This window comes from Mustelus asterias, chromosome 13, assembly GCF_964213995.1.
Source record: "Mustelus asterias chromosome 13, sMusAst1.hap1.1, whole genome shotgun sequence".
NCBI classification, from domain to species: domain Eukaryota; kingdom Metazoa; phylum Chordata; class Chondrichthyes; order Carcharhiniformes; family Triakidae; genus Mustelus; species Mustelus asterias.
Window position 1 is genome coordinate 68,856,359 of NC_135813.1, and position 22,357 is coordinate 68,878,715.

Consider the following 22,357-nt stretch of genomic DNA (forward strand, 5'->3'; position numbering starts at 1 on the left):
TGTTGGTAATATTGTTAAACTTTAGAAAAAAATGCAGTTTTTAACTAGGAAGATCCTGTAGGCAAAGTATTCACTATTCTATAACATTCTGGTTGAATTATTTGGGATTCATAAGCAATATATCAATTTCTTGAGATACCTTTATCTGACAAAATATCAGTAAAAATTCAATAAGGACTTAAAAACAGCAGCATCTCCAAAGTTAGCAGGCATCTTGTTTGTTACACCATTTCAAAAATAAAGAACAAATTCCTTTGTTGTAATCAAAAATAGACTGTAAAGAATAGCATGAGCAGTACAAAAACTTTTTATTTTGATTGTTAAAGATGAATAAACGCAGTTGCAGTCTTAATTGTATTATTCATTGTACTGATGTAGCATGGTATCCCTCCATTATTTGTCAGTAATTGCATCTGTAACTCAAAAGTTCACCATGGGCCATATACGTACAGTAATTCCAATCTCCAACGTCCTATAAAAAAAGTCTAAATGGACATTTATGAAAATGATGCCATCACATTGATAAAAAAACAATTTGAGCAACACAACTACTAATAAACTGTGGGCTTTTAGAGTACGTACCCAGCCAAACAGAACAAGTTTTGTTGGACATATAATCAATTGAATTCCCTTATCTTGCATGGAGAATTCAAATGATTTCAGACTTAACATTATTTTGCTTTTGATAAATAGGATTTAGACACAGTGTCATCCTACTAAGAAAACTAATATGCTTTCAAGTTCTTTCGAGAGGTTGAAGCAAAACAAAAACTAAGTTTACTCGAGGTTTATTTCCCAAAATGAGGTTCGTATATCAAATGTCTTACTTGGATGATACTGCTGCTAAATCCTATTTGTCAAATAATGTCTAAAGCCCACAATTCGATTTTCCCAACTCAATAATGCCTCCATTCAATTGCAGAATTAAATGATAGCGAGGAAAGTGGAGGCAACAGCAAAAACTCCAACGGATGCTTTTTGCACAGCAGTTATAGAGATAATGCATTCGTTACTAGTTTTAGGGATCACTTGTGACTGCTTACAAAAGGTTTTTTTTTTATTTAATCTAATCTCCCAAATGTTGTTTCTGCAGGAGCAAAACACTTCAAGTATTTCAAACCCTTCTTGAAAGTCAAACCAAACGGAGGAGGCTCTAGGCTTATTGAATCACCTGTCATTTACCATGTGTCCTTAGGGACAACTTCAAAATATAGTTTGCACACCGGCAATCAGATTAATAGAATGAAATTAGAGCAGCATTTGACTGGATTCTGCTCCAATATTAAAGGCTATGAAATACTAATTTAGAGGAAAAGAGAATACAACTTGGTAATGTAGATCATAACACAGTGTTAACCATAATCAGGCTTTCACCACCTTTTTCAATTTTATTAAAGGTTACAGAATACTATAAAACATAAACTCAGGTTGATTTGTTCAAAGAAACAAGGTTATTTAATACACTTTTTAAAACAAAAAAAAATACATGTTTTTGGCCTGTGTCCAATAGTGACTATGGTAAAGTATTCTATTACAAAATAAACAGCATGTACAAAACATATTCCTCGCAAAAAAAAGTGACTGAATTGTTCAGATTCAGCTGTCCCAGATTGTCCAGCAAGGAAGCAAAACTGCTCGTCATCCTTGTTGTTCGGAATAAATGTAACAATCCACAAACTGGCAGTTTCCAGCTGTAAAGTATGGTCAACTTCATCTTGAAGGATGATGAAAATAAAGAAAATCCTTGAAAAGACAAATTTTATTCTTAAAAATATACACAATCGTCAGAACTGGCATTGGAAAGAGTCTTCAAATTGCACGTTCTCCAGTCTGTCACTAAGTTTGTATTAATACAGATTTCCATACAAAAACCAGGGAGGATTCACTCTCTGGGCAGAGAGACAACAGGAAGGTCTCAGTCTCCAACGTGTTTTGGCAAGAGTGCTAGGCAGCAGATCGTCTCCGTAAAATGAATACTCCTCTATGTAGCTGTCCCAGATATATACGCATCTTTGTGCTATCACTTGTCTTCCTCACCCATATCTGAAAGAAACATAAATACAACTGGATCAATAGATATGAAGGAGCCAAAAATGCAAAGTTTTAAAATTAAATACAATGTCTGACAGGTTAAAAAAGTTTTTTTTTAAAAAGTTGCTACCACATAAGATTAAGCATGCATGGAAAAACAGAATACTTTGGATGCTGGAAATTTGAAACGAACACAGAAAATTCTGGAAACACTCAGCAGGTTATGGCAGCATCTGTGGGGAGAAACAGAGTTAATGTTTCAGGTCTGTAAACCTTCATCAGAACTGCGAAAACTAAGAAATTTAATAGGGTTGGACTCAGGATGGAAGTGTGTCACGGAAGGAACAGTCCTTTCGTAATAAAGATGTTTTTGGTGATGGCTTCACACTGGAGGTAGCAGAAATAGCAGAAAATGATCTGTTAAATACGGAGGCTGGTGAGGTGGAGAACAAGGACAACAGAAACCCCGCTGGGTTTCTAGGAGATAGGGAAAGGGGTGAGAGCAGAAGTGCGGGAAATGTGGCGGATACGGTTGACGGCCTTTCAACCATAGCAGAGTGGATTCCTCAGTTGGGAAAAAAAAACAATTCAGAGGCACAGATTCCCTCCCTAACAGCACTGGGGATGTACCTACAACTCGGGGACTGCGGTTCAAGAAGGCAACTCACCACCACCTTCTCAAGGGTAATTAGGGATTTATAATGAATGCTGGCCTAGCCAGCAAAGCCTACTTCCTTCGAATAAATATAAAAAAACATAATGGAAAGTTGCATCAACAAAACATGCAATGGAGGTGGAAGAACTGGGAGAATGGAATGGAATCAATACAGGGTGTAGAGTTATAAGAAAATGTAGTTGAGGTAGCTGTGGGAGTCAGGGGAATATAAATTGAGATCGATCCTGCGGGGGCGATGGCCTAGTGGTATTATCGCTAGACTATTAATCCAGAAACTCAGCTAAAGCTCTGGGGGCCTGAGTTCGAATCCCGCCATGGCAGGTGGTGGAATTTGAATTCAATAAAAAAAAAATCTGGAAATACGAATCTACTGATGACCATGAAACTATTGTTGATTTTCAGAAAAACCCTTCTCGTTCACGAATGTCGTTGAGGGAAGGAAATCTGCCTCGTCTGGCCTACATGTGACTCCAGGGTCACAGCAATGTGATTGACTCTCAATTATCTTCTGGCAACCAGGGATGCACAATAAATGCTGGCCAGCCAGCGATGCCCATGTCCCACAGATGAATAAAAAAAGAAATCCCAGAAAGGGAGACAGAGAAGTCAAGGAAGGGAAGGGACAAGTCAGGTGGATCTTGTAAAACTAAAAGAAAAGTGGAAATTGGAATCAACATTGATGACTTTTTCTAATTGATTTTAATTCTTCACCTTGCTTTGACGTTGACATTTATGTCCTTGGTCAACTTATTGCAGTGAATCTCAACATAAGCTTGAAGAAAAGCACCTCATGATTAGGCACGTTATAGACTTTTGGACTTCTGCTCTGAGTTCAACAACTTCAGACCATCATCTGTGCTCCATTTTGTTTCCTTTCCCTTGGCATGTTTTATTCTTTTTTCAGTCAGCAACACAGCTGCTCTAGGTTCATCTTTTGGTTCTTTGCTACTTTTCTTGCTATGCTGGAAAACTAACTCTCCAGAATATCACAGGCCTTCCTTTTGTCCTTGTCCCATCCATCCCTTCCTCAAAACCTATTATTTCTCCAACTTTACCTAGTTCTCTGATGAGAGGTCACAGCCCTGAAACGTTAACTCTGTTTCTCTCCACAGATGGTGCCATAAGTTGCTGAATGTTTTCAGCATTTTCTGTTTTTAACTGAACATGCATGCTTAGATCCAGGGTATTTAGCTGGCAGTAGAAAAGTGAAATCCTTTAAAATTGCCAGAATATTAGAACATCCAAGTAAAAAAAAAATTTTGAGATACTATAGCTAGGAATGCAAGAACCCCAGAATGTGCAGATAAAACTTAATACATTCAAACATAAAACTGAACTTTCCAATGTATCATTCAACTACTAAGATGAAATATTGCTGTCACTCTGGCTTACGTTGCTCCCAACGATTCAACTTGCAAGCATCAGCCCTTATTATTTAAACGCCAGATTTTTTTTTCGTAGTTCTGCACAATTTATATCTGCTCTATTTAAATGATCAGACATCAGATTTTTGTAGCAAACTCCTAAAGGTCTGTAGAACATCCAGTCAATTCATGAAAACTATTCCCCCACATCCTCCCCCACCCCGCCTCAAAAAAAATCATTTAGTCACTGTTGTGATGTGGGAAAACATGGCAATCAATTTTCAAAAACAAGGCTCCATGAAGTAGGAATGAGATAATGACCTGCTATTTCTGTTTTCGGTGATACTGATAGAGGGATAAATGTTGGTCAAGGCAGCAGGCCTTTGAATAGTGCCTTAAGAGGTCAAATGTGGCCTCTTTTTAATATCTTATTCATTCCTGGGATGTGGTGTCACTGGCAAGACCAGTATTTATTGCCCACCTTTAACTCCCCTCAAAGAGGAGGTAGTGAGTCACCTTAGTGGTTTGCTAGGGCCATTTCACAGGACAATTATCAACTACATTGATACAGGTCTGGAGTCACAGAGACCAGACGGAATAAGGACAGCAGGTTTCCTAACCCGAAAGACATCATGAACTAGTTGAGGTTTTCCAATAACCCAATTTGGATTCAGAGTCATCATTACTTTTACTAGCTTTTTGGTCCAGATTTATTTAATTACTAGAATTCCTGTGAGTGTGATATGAAGGTAAACTTTCCCTTCTGGTTCTTCTCAACCCGTCTGTAGCCTTTGACATGGTTGAGCCTCGTTGAACACTTCTTCACTCTTGTCCAGTTGGGTGGGAGGCTCCATTCCTATCTACCTAATCATAGCAAGAGAATGACTTGCAATGCTGGGTCTTTTTGCTCCCGCACCATCACATCTGGTGTTTCCCAAAGAGTATTCTTGGTCCCCCCTCATATTTCTTATCTACGTGCTGTGCCTTGGTGACATCATCTGATGGCACAGCATTCTTTTCTTTGCGTGTGATGGCATCCAGAGCTTCCTCACCGCCACCACTCTTGACTCCTCCACTGTTGCTAAATTGTCAGACAGTTTATCCAACATCCAGTACTGAATGAGTCGATATTTCTTCCAATTAAATATCGGATAGACTGAAACCATTATTTTCGGTCTCAGCTTCATACTCTGGTCCCTAACTATCAACTTGAGCCTTCTTCCTGGCAACAGTCCGTTTCAACCTAGGTGTCACATTTGATCCCAAGATGGGCTTCCGACCACATGTTCTTCCCATGACTAAAACAGTCCATTTATTTCCACCTGCATAACATTGTCAAACTATGTCCAAGTCACTCCTCACCTTTTTTAGAAACCCTCAATCATGTCTTTGTTACTGCTAGACCACACTCCCGACAGGTTTCCTACATTCTATTCTCTGTACACAACAGGTCATCCAGAACTAGCTGCCCTTATCTTAACTAGCAGCAAGTCCCGTTCCCCTATCACCCGTGCTCATTGACCTACGCTGGCTCCTGATCAAGCAACGTCTTGATTTTAGAATTCTCATCCTTACCTTTAAATTCTTCCATTGCCTTGCTCCTCCCCTAACTTGTAATCTCCTCCAGCTCCACAACCCTCCAAGATATCTGCCCTCATCTACTCCAGGTCTCGTGCATCACCAATTTTAATTGCCCCACCACTGGTGGCCATGCCTTCAGTTGCCTAAGCCCATAACTCTGGACTCTTTCCTAACCTCTCTACTTTCCTTCCCTCTTTTAATTCACTCCATAAAACCTCTCTCTTTGACAAAGCTTGGCTATCTGACCCAATATCTATTTGTGTGGCTCAGCGTCATTCTTTTTTTTAACAACGCTCCTGATAATACAGCGTCTCAAGGTGCTTATGTTAAAATTGCTATACAAGTTATTCAACTCCCAAGCTGGAATTGTAGCTTTTGAACACATGCCTCTGGTTTTAGTAGTCAAGGCCTCTGCATTACTAATCCAGCAACATCACCATTATGTTATTGTACCCATATAACGCATGATTTAACGCCTTAACCAAACCGGGTGCTACACTTAAGTATCAGCCTAGATTCTGTGCTCAAGTCTCTGAAATGGGGCTTGAACCCACAACTCTCTGACTCAAGAGACAAGAGTGATCTTCTATAAGCTCTCAACAGAGATTGGTACAGCAAATAGGAACAGATACTAGGCAGGGATTTTCAAATCTGTGCTCACTGGTCGTGATTTTCATCCCAATGACTTTAATGGGTTAGAAAACACAGAAGCATTAAACTTTGATCATTACATTGAAAAACTCACCACAAACATTCAAAGTAATCAAGATCAGAAATGTATTGTATCAGCGTCTGAATATGATGCTTTCTTAAATGTAATAATTTCAGCTGATTACATCAGAGTTTTGTTCCAGCAAACAAGATTTTGCTGCGAAAGCCTACTCTGCATACCAATTGCATCAAGATGCATTTTTGAATCACAAAACAGCAATGAAACTGAACAGCAAGTGTCATGCTAATCTGAATTAATATATTTTATAGAAGAACTGAACAGTTGGACAAGTTTACATCCATTCAAAACTATTTCCAAACCTGTTAGTGTGAAATGTGAAATATTTAAAACAACACTAGATGGAAATGGTCAATAAAAGGTCAATTAATAAATAAATAAGATCTATTGATTAAAGTGAGGGCTTTAAAAATGTGACACCAGTTTACTTTATGGATTTTGCTATATAAAGGAAATGTCTGTTATTGAATTTTGACAATAAAATTGATGTAATTATTTATATGGATTAAAGATGCATAATGAGATTAAAGATTTGTTTTTCAACTGTAAATCATTTTGATATTTAAAAATTCTTTCACAGGATGTGGATGTCACTGGCTAGGCCAGCATTTATTCACCAGCCCTAACTGCCCTTGGAGAAGGTGGTTGTGAGCTGCCCTCTTGAACCACTACAGACCGTCTGCGGCAGGTACATCCATAGAGCTGTTAGGGAGGGTGTTGCAGGATTTTGATCCGCTGACTGATGGAACGGTAATATTGTTCCGGGTCAGGAAGGTGTGGGGCTTGAAAAAGAACTTGCAGTTGGTGGAGTTCCCATGCATCTGTTGCCCTTGTCCTTTTAGGTGATAAAGGTCACAGGTTTAGACAGTGCTATCAAAGGAGCCTTGATAAGTTGCTGCAGTGCATCTTGTGTATAGTACACATTGCTGTCACTGTGGGTCGATGATGGAGAGAGTGAATGTTTAAGTTAAGTTACCCAGATTGTGCTTTAAAGAGAAAATACCCAAATTAAAATATCTGCCAGAATGTTAAAACATCGCAGCACACTGGTTAGAAGAAGAAACAGTACCTCATTTGTTCCAACTGAGCTAATTACACAGCTGATCTTCGTATTATCCTTGGATTCCAGATAAATAGCTTGACTTTTATGATACCTAGAGAAGGAATGGTAACATTTGTAAGCATATCTCGAATTATTGCTTTCAACTGAAACCTCATTTCCAGGGCGGATTTCATTACTAAGGAAGTGCTGCACTTGTCATAGGTACGGTTCCTTTGGATGAGATGTTAAATCAAAGACTTTGTTTGTCTATTCTGCTTACTCAGATCAAGGGCAATGAGGATTTGCCCTCTCTTGCCAACATTTCCCCCCAGCTACCATTAAAAAAATGAACTGGTTATTCAATTCATTGCTGCTTGTATGCCAAAATGACAACAGTAACTGCACTTTAATCATGTCTCAGTGATTGAATATTTTAGAGTGCATCTAAATACAAGGCTCATTCTGCCTTGTTCTTTTACAAGTTTGATTGCAGAAACAGATGTCAGCCCAGTGTCCTACATGATCGAGTTTAACAAAAGTAATAACCGAAATTAATCATCCTTCACATAAATGGTACCATTTATTGAGGGAACATATTTAAAAGTAAGCACAGGCATGGGAAGTATCTGCCTCAGCCTCTGTCAGTTCAGGTTAGTAGAGTTTTAGATAAGTAATTTTACATTTCTGGGAATATTAAAATTCAGAAATGTACTTAAAACTATTAAGTCCCTTTGAATTTCATCCTTTGCTATTTCAATTCCATTAATGGAACACATGCATTGATAGGTTAGTTTTCACATTCAATGCTTAAGAATAATGAAAAAACGGTGACAGGGTCCAATAAAGAATGTCACAGAGCTGCACAGGGTGGGTGAAGCGCAATATCATAGAGAGCACCTTAGATACCTAGTCACAATACAAGGAAGCTACTCAAAGGCTCAAAGTCAGAGATGGACCAGAAGTACAGTACTTGATTTCTTCATCAAAAAAAGTGCATCTTTTTTTAAGTAGCTAAATTGAGTTAATGTTAAATGACTACCCTTGAGATTCTTCCACATTCCCAACCTCCAACATACATGATCAAAAGGAGATAACAGAGTTAAACTCTTTGAATTAAGCCATTGCCAGCCTCCAGCTAAATGCAAATTAGACTGGCTTACAAACTTTATCCTGTTCCTCTGATGTAGGTGAAATTAAGAATGTATGGACATAAACCTGCCTGCGTCCCACTACATGCTATGGTTCATTGGAACACCAGCAACACTTAAACAGATGTGTTTGTGTATCTCTCTACACCACCCATATAGTGGAGTTATTGTTGTGAAACTACAATATAATACTTCCACTTAAGGCTTAGATTTCATTCAATTTCACACAATGATACAGGGATGCCAAGGTTTTGAGTTAAAGTCCTCTCTTCAAATTTTGTCAGTGGAAATTCAAAAGGCAATGTATAATGATTAACAGTAGCCTTGTACTTCTTCAAATATTTCAAAGCCTTGGGTTTTGTTTTCATGCTGTGTAGTGCCTTACTGGTAACAATACCATCACAAAAAACAGGGTATGATACAAGTCTGACTCATAGCAGGCATTCAGCAAATATTGTTAGTTTGGTGCTCTTGATATTTGGAACATCCATCTCTCAATTCTCAATCAATGCCTTAAAGCAGTGTGGATATGAAGAACTTCAGTGATTTAAAACCAGAACACTTCTGAAGTCAAACCCAAATCAAATGTTTTTGAGGAAATATAATGGAATGGACAGTGCGGTGGCACGGTGGTTAGCACTGCTGCCTCACAGCCCCAGGGACCCGGTTCAATCCCAGCCTCGGCTGACTGTGTGTGCAATTTGCACATTCGTCCCATGTCTACATGGGTTTCCTCTGGGTGCTCTGGTTTCCTTCCACACTCCAAAGATATGCGGGTCAAGTTGATTGGCCATGCTAAATTACGCCTTAGTGTCAGGGAGATTAAAATCTTAGAAATCTTAGAAACCCTACAGCGCAGAAAGAGGCCATTCGGCCCATCGAGTCTGCACCGACCACAATCCCACCCAGGCCCTACCCCTATATACCTACATATTTACCTACTAATCCCTCTAACCTACGCATCCCAGGACACTAAGGGCAATTTTTTTATCTTGGCCAATCAACCTAACCTGCACATCTTTGACTGTGGGAGGAAACCGGAGCACCCGGAGGAAACCCACGCAGACACGAGGAGAATGTGCAAACTCCACACAGACAGTGACCCAAGCCGGGAATCGAACCCAGGTCCCTGGAGCTGTGAAGCAGCAGTGCTAACCACTGTGCTACCGTGCCGCCCACTGTGCTACCGTGCCGCCCACATATTAACAGAGTAAATATGTGGGGTTACGGGGATAGAGTCTGGGTGGGATTGTTGTCAGTGCAGGTTTGATAGGCCAAATAGCCTACTTCTGCACTGTAGGGATTCTATGAAAATTTGGAATTAATTAACATGGTTATTAAGGGGTCGCCATGCAGCCTGATGAGAGTTTTGGGGGGAATAAATAAGCAGGAGATGCTTCATTTGTACAAAGCCTTAGTCAGACCTCATCTGGAGAACTACTGCATTCAGTTCTGGGTACTGCGCCTCAGGATTGATAAAATGTCCTTGGACTAGACATATGCCTAAATTTAAAGGGTTAGACTGCTACATGAACTTGGATTGCATTCCTCCGAGTGCAGACAGTTAAGGGATGAGCTAATTAACTATTTAAAAAGATACAATAGAGTAAAACATATTAGCTATTCCCTGTAGCGGGAAAATCAAGAACCAGTGGTAACAACCTTAAAAATTAGAACGAGACAACTGTGGACTGAAATATAGTAACGGAGATGTGGAATTCTCTCTCTCGAAAAGCTGTGGAATTAGTGTCAATGAAAATTTTCAAAACTGAGAACACATTTTTAATCAGGCAAGATTACCAAGTGATAGAGATCAAAGACAGGTAATTGGAGTTAAGATGCAGATCAGTCATGATCTAATTCAGGGTTCAGAGGCTGCATAGCCTACGTTTTGCTCCCAACAATCAGCAGATAACTTTACCTTACCTTACACAGCATTGACAATTAACCTTTGGACTGCTACATATCCAAGAAAACCACTACCTTCCCAGGTCAGCCATCTTAGTAACCATTCCATTCGCAAACTTTATTACTGAAAAATATTACAGGAGCAGTTTTATACCTGTCATATTAATTTTGTTGTATCTTCTCATCTGAATTCTATTTTGGCTAGATAGTTCAATGTTCTTCAATATCGCTCTTCATTGGTTGGATTCATTGAGTGTCCCGTCTAAGATTATTAGACAAATCCCTTGCAATTTTATCCTTAGCTATTTCAACTTCATTAATGGAGTAGGCGTGTTGAGTTTTCACATTTAATGCTCAAGAGTAATGAAGGTAAGGTGGGAAGGCCCAATAAAGAGTGTCACAATGCTGCACAGGGTGGAGACTGGGGCAACATCACAAAAGTGTGACTTAGATGTCGAGCCACAATACAAGCAAGTTACTCAAGGGCTCAAAACCAGAAACGAGCAATCAGAATCCCACAAACAGAATTGCAGACAAAAGCAAACTTGCTGAAGAAAGACAGTGAAAGGTGTATGATGCGCGATTAAATCACTCGGGAGACTAGATCGTACCCGGGAAATAAAGGCTTTTATTAGTAACAAGAACGAAGCATACTACGTAACAATACAATCCCAGACTAAAGGGTCACCAGGCAGTGCAGTGACCTTTATACTCCTACAGGTAGGCGGAGCCGACCGGAGTGTACCACAGAACAATACCAACAGGTAGAACACCCCAACCCTAACCCCAACAGTGACAACAGTAACATATGTACAAGTACCCATAGTGTTAACCATCTATGGTTCAGTACCCATAGTGGTAACCATCTATGGTTCACCACATTCACCCCTCCTTTAAAAACAAAGGCCGGTGGGGCAAAAAAACAGTACGAACTGTCCATATATTCACAAGTTCAGTCGTATCAGAGGGCCGCACCGTCTCTGCGACCTCCTCAACACTGGCGGTAGCGCCGGTTCTGGTGACCGTGATGACCCTCTCTCCAAGGCAGTGTCCAGTGACTCCTCCAGTTCCTCACGGACAGGTGGACCACGAGGTGGCGACAATCTCCTGGACTCGAGCACGCCCCGAGGTGGCGACAATCTCCTGGACTCAGGCAAGCTGTACACGGGAGTAAGAGGATTAAGTGGTGGTCCCGATACTGCAGGCGCCGTGTCAGGAGGGGAGATAAAGGTCAAGGGGTCCCTAACCAGGGGTGCAGGAGCGACAGGGGTTTCCAAGTCCCCTGCAGGCGCCAGATCTCGAATAGAGTCCGTGTCCTCTCGCCCGTCAGGATATGCCACATAGGCATATTGAGGGTTGGCGTGGAGGAGATGGACCTGTTCAACCAAAGGGTCGGACTTGCGGGTCCTAACATGCCGCCGCAGGAGGACAGGTCCTGAGTACATCAACCAAGACGGCAGTGAGGTCCCAGAGGAAGACTTCCTAGGGAAGGTAAACATCCGCTCATGTGGGGTAGCGTTGGGTGCAGCACACAGGAGGGACCGGATTGAATGGAGTGCATCAGAAAGTACCTCTTGCCAACGGGAGACTGGAAGATCCTTAGACCTCAACGCCAGTAAGACAGCCTTCCAGACTGTAGCATTTTCTCTTTCAACCTGCCCGTTACCCCTGGGGTTGTAACTCGTAGTTCTACTTGAAGCAATCCCTTTTGAGAGCAGGTATTGCCTCAAGTCGTCACTCATAAACGACGAGCCCCTATCACTGTGGATATAGTTGAGGTAACCAAACAGGGTGAAAAGATCCCGCAATGCTTTGATAACCATGGCAGCGGTCATGTCTGAACAGGGAATGGCAAAAGGGAATCGGGAGTACTCGTCAATCACGTTGAGGAAGTACACATTCCGATCTGTCGAAGGAAGGGGGCCCTTGAAATCCACATTCAGTCTTTCAAAAGGGCGAGTGGCCTTAATGAGATGTGCCCTGTCAGGCCGGTAGAAGTGCGTCTTGCATTCAGCACATACCTGGCAGCTTCGGGTTATTGACCTGACCTCCTCTACTGAGTAGGGTAGATTCCGGGCCTTTACGAAATGGAAGAGCCGAGTGATCCCCGGATGGCAGAGATCATTGTGGAGGGCCTGTAACCGATCCTCCTGCACACTGGCACATGTTCCACGCGACAGGGCGTCTGAGGGCTCATTGAGCTTCCCCGGACGGTACATGATATCATAGTTGTAGGTGGAGAGTTCGATTCTCCACCTCAAGATTTTATCATTTTTGATCTTACCCCGTAACGTGTTGTTGAACATGAACGCCACGGACCACTGGTCCGTGAGCAGGGTGAATCGTTTTCCAGCCAAGTAATGGCGCCAATGCCGGACGGCCTCCACAATGGCCTGAGCCTCTTTTTCCACAGAGGAGTGCCGAATTTCAGGGCCTTGGAGGGTGCGAGAGAAAAAGGCGACGGGCCTGCCCGCCTGGTTAAGTGTGGCGGCCAGGGCGAAATCAGATGCATCACTCTCCACCTGAAAGGGGATGGACTCATCGACAGCGTGCATCGTGGCTTTCGCGATGTCAGCTTTTATCCCTTCAAAGGCTAAGCGAGCCTCTGCTGCCAGGGGAAAAGAGGTAGACTTTATGAGCGGACAGGCTTTGTCCGCATAATTGGGAACCCACTGTGCGTAATACGAGAAGAAGCCTAAGCGTCTTCTCAGTGCTTTGGTGCTAGTGGGCAGGGGAAGTTCAAGGAGGGGACGCATGCGGTCTGGATCAGGGCCAAGGACCCCGTTTTCCACCACGTATCCGAGAATTGCTAGGCGGCGTTTGCTAAATACACACTTCTCCCTGTTATAGGTCAGATTCAGGCGAGACACAGTGTGAAAATTTTTTAGGAGATTGGCATCGTCGTCCTGCTGGTCATGGCCGCAGATAGTGACGTTGTCCAGGTACGGGAAGGTAGCCCGTTTTGGTCCACCATTCGGCCCATTGCACGCTGGAAGACCAAGACCCCATTCGTGACGCCAAAGGGGACCCTTAAGAAGTGGTACAGACGACCATCCGCCTCAAAGGCCGTATATTTTCGGTCCTCTGGGCGAATGGGGAGCTGGTGGTAAGCTGACTTCAAGTCAATGGTGGAGAACACCCGGTACTGCGCAATCTGGTTGACCATGTCAGATATGCTCGGGAGAGGATACGCGTCCAGCTGCGTGTATCTATTAATGGTCTGACTATAGTCTATGACCATCCGGGGTTTGTCTCCAGTTTTAACCACCACGACTTGCGCTCTCCATGGACTAGTGCTAGGTTGAATGATCCCTTCCCTGAGGAGTCGCTGAACCTCAGATCGAATAAAGATCCGATCCTCAGCGCTGTAACGCCTGCTCTTAGTTGCGATGGGCTTGCAGCCTGGCACGAGATTCTCGAATAAAGATGGCGGGGTGATTCTGAGTGTCGAGAGACTGCACGTGGAGCGCGCTGGGCAATTTGGAGGCTGCTGTTCTCCCACTGAAAGTGGAGGGAGTGGCCCATCGTACTGCAGGGTTACACTCCTCAGGTGGACCATAAAGTCTAGTCCCAGGAGTATCGGAGCACAAAGGTGCGGTAACACGAGGAGCCTGAAGTTCTCATAAACTGTGCCCCGCACCATTAGATTGACCACGCAGCTCCCAAGAACGTAACAGCTCAGGACCTCGACGCCATAGAAATTGTCTGTCTGACAGTCTGTACTCGGAGACCGCACCGTTTCACGGTGTCAGGATGAATGAAACTCTCCATGCTCCCGCTGTCAAACAGACAATGTATTAGGCGTCCATTTACCTCTATGCCCATCATGGACTTGTCGAGTCTGTGAGGCTTGGCCTGGTCCAGGATGATTGACGCCACCGTTGAGTCTTGAGTGCAACTGCAGGCAGCTGAGATGGTTGATGATGATGACCCCTGCTAGTCGTCTGTGGTCGGTGCCGACCAAAATGACTGCGCCCATGGATCGCACGTGGTCGGCGGCGCAGAAAGTGGCGGCCCCTGCAGGTCGCATGTGTCTTGCGTCGTCGTCGTCAGGAATGGCGGCGCTCGTGAATCGCACGTGGTGGAAGACCTCGATGAAGCCGGAGACAAGGAGACAGGTTCTGGAGAATCACACGCCGCACTGCTAAGCTTCGAGAGTGGTTTAGCTCTGCATACTTTGGCATAGTGCCCTTTCTTCCCACACGCGGAGCAAAATACCGTTCTGGCCGGACATCGCTGCCAAGGGTGTTTCGCCAATCCACAGAAATAGCACCGCGGGCCTCCTGGAGCTGCCGCCGTCATCAGGTCCGAGGTTGAAAGCACAATCGCGCAGTTTTTCGGAGCCGCTGGGTAGAGTTGAGTCGGTGGCTGTACTTGCCACAATGTTCCCACGTGGTCGGTGGAGTAAGTTTCTGGACTTCTGGAGGCCGTTTCCATCGTGTCAGCCAATTCCACCGTCTTAGCTAGGTCTAAGTTACCCTGCTCTAGCAGCCGCAGGCGAATATAGAATGAGCCGATTCCCACCACGAATGCATCTCGGATCAAGTCGTTAGTGTATTGAGTAGCCGACACTGGCTTGCAATTGCAGGCTCTGGCTAGCTGCTGAAGTTCGCGCAGGTACTGTCCCGTCGTTTTGCCGGGCTGCCGCCGTCGAATGGCTAGAAGGTGTTGAGCATGAATCTCGTTTGGCGGTTTGTTGTACAGTTTCTTAAGTAGTTCGATGGCCCCTTTGTAGTTTTGGCATCGCAGATTGATGAGTATACAGTGTCGCTTACCCTTGCGTGGAGGACCCGCAGTCTATCGGCGTCGTTTTGAATGGCTGTTGAGGCATCGATATAGTCTTGAAAACACTTCAACCAATGATCGAAAGTGTTCGGCGCTCCAGCTGCACGTGGATCTAAAGTAAGCCGATCGGGTTTTAACATTTGCTCCATGGTTTTTTTTTGTTTTAACCAAAATTGTTACTAATAAAATTGATGCGCGATTAAATCACTCGGGAGGCTAGATCGTACCCGGGAAATAAAGACTTTTATTAGTAACAAGAACGGAGCATACTATATAACAATACAATCCCAGACTAAAGGGTCACCAGGCAGTGCAGTGACCTTTATACTCCTACAGGTAGGCGGAGCCAACCGGAGTGTACCACAGAACAATACCAACATGTAGAACACCCCAACCCTAACCCCAACAGTGACAACAGTAACATATGTACAAGTACCCATAGTGATAACCATCTATGGTTCAGTACCCATAGTGGTAACCATCTATGGTTCACCACAGTGTAGTAGATGCTTACTTTGAGGAGGAAGGTTTACATGTGTGGGCAGGGAAAGGGCTCTCTGCCATAAGTGGGCTATCTCACATGTTGTTTCTGACATGGAGATCCAAGTTAAAGTAAATCAACATCTTTATTATTAAAGGTCTGTTTATGAAAAACCTGAAAATTGCAGGGAACAAGCACAATTCTTAAAAGACATCCGATTGAATACCAGAAAGTTGATTACAGATTAAGGAAAAGAAAAGTCATTTGCTGCCCCCAACTGGAAAAGGAGCAGAATTACAACTTGAAGATTACCGAAGGAATGAGCAGGATAAAGTAAGATCTAGCACAAAAGGTTTCCAAACAGCTGCATGTGTGCAAGGACAACTCAGTGTGCACGGTACATCTGTTTATTGTATCTACTTATTAAGTTAGCCCTTACAGTATTAGTTTGGAGCATTTAAAATTGCTTAGCTTTAATTGCAAAAGTAAAATTAGTGTCTTATATCAGAAGGATATTTGCATGGGTCAGGACGTGATGGGTTGGTCAACATCCAAATTTATTTGCCCAACAAGCATAATGGTTCCCTTCACCCGTAAGGTTGTTCTCATGGGAAATTTTGCACTCCCAAATAACCCATTATCTACAATGTTAGCATACAAGTTTGGGTGCCAGATCAGAAACCTCAGGGTATATTATGAATCCAGACCAGAACCCAATAATTTTTCTACTCCACCATAAATGTGCGGAAAGAATACTTTATTCCAGGAGTAATTTTACTGACAAACTAGGGATCTTTATCAAAACAAGCTTTAGTCATAACACAGTTTAAGTGTAACTCTTAACAAAATGAAACAGTTTAACTCTTAACCATTGAACAATCTTTAAACATGAAGAAAAAACTCTGCTTTAACTTATTACTATTCAGTTCCAATGAAGCATTATTTCTCTTATAGACTTAAACCCCACTTTAAAAATAGTTAGCAAATCCAGGCATACTTGCTTAAACCTTTGTTAACAGCTTTGGAGCTTCCAGGGAGATTTTGTAGAGAGAACTGCTGGTAGGCTTCTATCTTTAAACAGCCCTCTCCAGCAACTGAACTCAGAAAGCTGTTTTTCTCAGCAACAAACCTCCAATTTCCAGTATCACATGACTAAATGACTCTGTATACCTAACTCACTCTTCCATTACTTTTATCAAGAAAACATCCCACGGGTCCTTCCTCCTCTTTGGTAAACAAAGACTCCTTAAGTCATCTTACATGGCTAAAATTAGTAATTATCCTGCTTTCCAGAATCTCACTCCAGATTAACTGACTGTTTGTAACAAAACACAATCTTGAAGCAGATCCACCCTTAAACATAAAATAGATTAATAGCACAGTATCATCACATACATACTTCTGATAGTCCCCAAGTCCCAGCATTGCCATTTGAAAATTAAGCTGACAACATCACTTTATCTGTGGAAATGCATCAGTCAATGGGAACAAGTTAAATTTGAGAGTAGCAATTTAGAGTGGAAGAGGATCAATGTTGTGCAGACCTCAAGCCGAGCCTCCCTCACAACCCAAAAGGGAAATGTAGTTGGATGCTGAATTTGCACCAAATAAATAAAGGCTGAAATTTTCCAGCTGTTCCAGCCGGCAGGATCTTCCAGTCCTGCAGGCACCCCAGTGGCAGAGGGTGCGAACAATGGGAAAACCCGCCAGCCAATAGTGGGCCGCCTCCACCGCCGCAAAACACATCGCAGAGAGAGCAAAAAATCCTACTCAAAATGTTTAAGGAAAGTGTAAAATAGACAGTGAAATCCATTCATAACAATTTGGATAAATAAATCTCGAGTACTTGTTTAAATACGTAACAATGAACCATAGATACAGGCATCTACTTTGAGAATTTCAGCAGAATAGCCATATAGTATATCTATGTTCTATCAGAAAAAAGAAAACATCTACTTTTTGTTTTATTTATGGAGGGGATGTGGCAAGATGGCTTGCGCCTTTTCTCCATGCCATGTACATATCTTTTAGACAACCAATCACATAACCTCCATGCCAAGAATATCACCCTTAAAACAGTCATTTTGTTCCTCTGTTGATGTTTTTATAATTTCCGATTCGTTTTTTTTTTAAAACTTGCATATAAAACTGGACCAGACAATTTAAACATTTCATCAAGGAAGCATATATTTGCAGAATGTTGCGCACGTAATCAATATTCCTAGAGAAAACAACTAGAGTATTTTTGGGCAATTGTTTCAAAGAATTTTAAGGGTGCACAGCAGTTAAAGATGCTCATGTTGAAAATTTGGAAATACTGGGCTTATACCACCATCTAGTGGCCTTTGAAGTTTACATACAGAAAGCATCAGATTTTTTTTAATTATCCAATTTAAAGGAAGATTAAATTTTTACAGGAATTAACATAGAACATTAGAATTTAGCTATGATCTTTCAAAGTTTTAAAAATATAGATTATTACAGTCCAGCAGTGGGACAAAAATGAGAATTCAGAATATCTGCTTGGTCATTTCTTCAGCAAATTCAAGAATCAATGGCCAGAAGCACCCCAAGTTTATATCACAAATATAAAGCTGTAGAACATCAAGAATGCATCTGTTAGTGACCAATTCTTATGCTGAATTATAGCCACAGCAGTAAGTGGTGAACAGGAAAAATAAAAAATCCTAACTCACCATCTCTTATCATAATACAACTTTCCATCTTCTATTCGTGCTTCATATCTCTGTGCTGGTGATTCAGCAGGAGTGCTAGGAAGGTGCTCAGGAGAAGATGGAGATGCTGTCCAAATAAAACATGCACATGGTTACAGGATAGACTGCATCAACTGTTGTTTCAAATTCTCTTGTTTTCTCTTGGAAGAATTATTTTGGAAAGAATGGTTCTGGAACCAGGTGGGAAACGATTAGAAGAAGCATAACTACCTGGTCTTTTTGGAGATTTGAGCTGCAGGGAATGAAAAGAAAAAAAAATTACTCTCCTTGAAAATCAAACTTTTTCAGACCCCTGTCACCTTCAGCAATTAATTAACAAGTGGGGACATGCATTTACAGTTATGTCACTGCATCGGGGTGTTTGTCTTATTCATTAGTAATCGCTTACCACTGCTGAAACAATAGTTAAAATATCCAAACTATCTTGCTGATTAAACCTTGTATGTCAGTGTGATCCACATCAAACACATCTCCAGCCTATATTGCGAGGGGGATAGAATATAAAAGCAGGGATGTCTTGATGCACCTGTACAGGGCATTGGTGAGGCCGCAGCTGGAATACTGTGTGCAGTATTGGTCCCCTTATATGAGGAAGGATATATTGGCATTGGAGGGAGTGCAGAGAAGGTTCACCAGGTTGATACCGGAGATGAGGGGTTTGGATTATGAGGAGAGGCTGAGGAGATTGGGTTTGTACTCGTTGGAGTTTAGAAGGATGAGGGGGGATCTTATGGAGACTTATAAGATAATGCGGGGGCTGGATAGGGTGGAGGCGGAGAGATTCTTTCCACTTAGTAAGGAAGTTAAAACTAGAGGACACAGCCTCAAAATAAAGGGGGGTCGGTTTAAGACAGAGTTGAGGAGGAACTTCTTCTCCCAGAGGGTGGTGAATCTCTGGAATTCTCTGCCCACTGAGGTGGTGGAGGCTACCTCGCTGAATATGTTTAAAGCGCGGATGGATGGATTCCTGATCGGTAAGGGAATTAAGGGTTATGGGGATCAGGCGGGTAAGTGGTACTGATCCACGTCAGATCAGCCATGATCTTATTGAATGGCGGGGCAGGCTCGAGGGGCTAGATGGCCTACTCCTGCTCCTATTTCTTATGTTCTTATGTTCTAAATGTCTACAGCTTAAGGAACTTCAGCTCAGAGTTAATGAGCTGGAGTCTGAGTTTCAGACACTGCAATACATCAGCGAAGGGGAAAGTCGTCTAGACACTTTGTTCAAGAAGGCAGTCAGACCCCTTAAGTTATGGTCTTCTTCAGTGGTCAGGGACATATGACTGTGACTGCACAGGTACAAGGTGGCAGAGGATAAGACTTTGCAATTGTCCAACAGAATTGAGGTTCTTACAGTTTGCACAGATGAGAGCAGCAACTGCAAGATGGATGAGTGATATGAAAATAGAAAATGCTGGAAAAACTCAATGTCTAGCACTATCTGTGGAGACAGAAACAGAGTTAATATTCCAAGTTAAATATGACTCTTTTTTGAAACTAGGAACTCAGTTCCAAAGAAGTGTCATATTGGGCTCGAAAAACTAACCGTTCCTCTCTCCACAGATGCTGCCAGACCTGCTGAGTTTTCCCAGCACTCTACTTTGAATTTCAGATTCCCAGCAAAAGCAGTAATTTGCTTTTATAGTAAGGTGAATGAGTGAACTGACTATGGCACTGTTGTACAGAAAGCCATTCAATTGGGGGAAGTAAATAGAAATATAATGGTAATTGGGGCAATATAGTCAGGGAGATAGGTACCATTCTCTGTAACTGATAGCAAAGCCCAGTAGACTGTGTTACTCTGCCCGGTGCCAGGGTTCAGGACATCTGCTTGGGACTGAAGATGAACTTGCTGTGAGAGGGGGAGGATCTAGTTGTTGTGGTCCACGTAACTGCCAATGATGTCGGGAGAACTAGGAAAGCAGATCTGCTTAGGGAGTATGAGCAGCTAGAGATCAAATAAAAAAGCAGAACTTCAAAGGTAATAATCTCCAGATTGTCACTTCAGCCATAAACTAATTGGCATAGGGTAAATAAGATTAGGGAGTTGAATGTATGGCTCAAGGACTTGTGTGGGGGAAATGGGTTTAATTCATGGGGCACTGGTACAGTTAGGGAGAAAAGTGGGAACTCTCCCATTGGTACGGTCTTCACCTGAAATTAACTGACACCAGTGTTCTGGCAAATTGTATAACTAGGGCAGTAGGAGGGCTTTAAACTAAAGAATGGGGAAAGGGATCATGTGAAGGGAGATATGATAAATTAGAAGAAAACAAGATAAAAGAGGATAGTAATTCTGGGAATTACTAGAGTCCGCCAGGAAGAAAAAAACTACAATTCTGCAGAGATTAGTGGTTGGTTGGAGAGATTTTAAGAACCAGCAAAGATAAGATTAAAACAACAGAGGAAGAAATTGGTGTATGAGAGTAAGTCAGTTAGAAATATAAAAACAGATCAAGTAAAGTCACCATAGTCCCAGATGACCATAGGCTGATCTCCCCTTTGAGGTGATTCATCCTGAGGATCACCACACCTCCAATGAGGGGAAAGGTTGAGAAGACAGGCCTTCATGAATAACCTCAGCTGGTACAGGAATTGAACCCTCACTGTTGGCATTGCTCTGCATCGCTAACCAACTGCTCAGTCAACTTAGCTACACAGATAATAAGAGTTAAAAAGGAAAAGAGTAACTAAAGCGAGTGCTAGTCCTCTACAGGGAGAGTCAGGGTAATTACTAATGGAAAACAAGGAAATGGCAGAAGCATTCACCAGATATTTTGTATTGGCTTTCACTGCAGAAAACTTTGCAAAGATACTTGAAAATCAACAGGTGAGGGGGAAGAACTTAAAAACAATTACCATCATCAGGGAAGAGGTACTAGAAATACCAAGACCTAAAGCCTGACAAGTCCCCAGGATCTGATGGCCTGCATCTAAGGATCTTAAAAATGGCTGCAGAGAGAGTAGAGGTATTGGTTATAATCTTCCCAGATCCCTTCGATTCTGGTAGAGTCCCAGCGGCTTGGAAAATAGCAAAAATAACACCTTTATTCAAGAAAGGATGGAGGCAAAAAGCAGGAAACTATAGGCCAGTTAGTCTAACACCTGTCACAGTAAAAGTGCTACAATCTATTATTAAGAAGGTTATAGTAGGATACTTAGAAAATCATAATGGGATCAGGCAGAGTTGACATGATTTAAAAATCACCAGTACAAAGAGAATTGTTTTCATCTTGACCACTAACTGGTGCCTAGAACATTGGCCTTGCATTCTATGGAAGATGTTTATCACTGGAAGATCAAAGGATCGTCTAATACACAGGCCAGCTTGTGTACAAGTATTTATGGCAGTAAGAATAGCTCCATTATAAAATTACTGACACTTGTTTCCTATGTATTTTCTACTTTGCAAAGTTTTACACGTTAACGTAATAGGCACAACTCTCTCCTCTCAGAGTATACATAGATTCCATCAAGCAGTACATAAATGCATAAGATGTCCCATGCACCTATCAATCTTCTTTTAGAAAAACGTGAAACATAATAATTTAGTCCCTTTATCTCTAACATGCACAAGTAAATCACCTTGTTGAGAGTTCGTAGATCCTCCATAATCTGTTCATCTGTTAACAAATAATTTAACTGCGGTATTGCCGGTTAAGGAAAACACAAAATATGTTCCCTACGCCTTGGCTTAACATATAGCAATAGAACAAATTTAAAAGATATTCTGTGATCATGTGAAGAACTAATGTAACTTGGTTTTTCTTTCCCTCACTGTGGGTTGTGAATCAGTAGATAGAATGCTCATATCTTGAGCTTTGGGATTAAGTCCCATTCCAGGATTTAACAATCTAGGTTGACACTCCAGTGCAG

At 42.1% G+C, this 22,357-nt stretch overlaps 1 protein-coding gene across 3 annotated transcripts in view; it reads right to left on the bottom strand.

Annotated features, from left to right (window-relative positions):
* Positions 1-1,352: 1,352 nt before the first annotated feature.
* suds3 (SDS3 homolog, SIN3A corepressor complex component) overlaps positions 1,353-22,357 on the bottom strand; it is a 65,916-nt gene continuing 44,911 nt past the window's right edge. For 2 of the 3 annotated variants that reach the window (XM_078226983.1, XM_078226984.1), the window contains exons 8-12: positions 22,067-22,137; positions 18,692-18,713; positions 18,443-18,548; positions 7,452-7,536; positions 1,353-2,043 (exon numbers count right to left, since the gene is read on the bottom strand). In XM_078226983.1, the coding sequence (XP_078083109.1) occupies positions 1,945-2,043; positions 7,452-7,536; positions 18,443-18,548; positions 18,692-18,713; positions 22,067-22,137 (383 nt within the window). In that variant the 3' untranslated portion in view covers positions 1,353-1,944. The remainder of the gene's footprint in view (positions 2,044-7,451; positions 7,537-18,442; positions 18,549-18,691; positions 18,714-22,066; positions 22,138-22,357) is intronic. The other variant, XM_078226982.1, reaches the window with a different exon arrangement.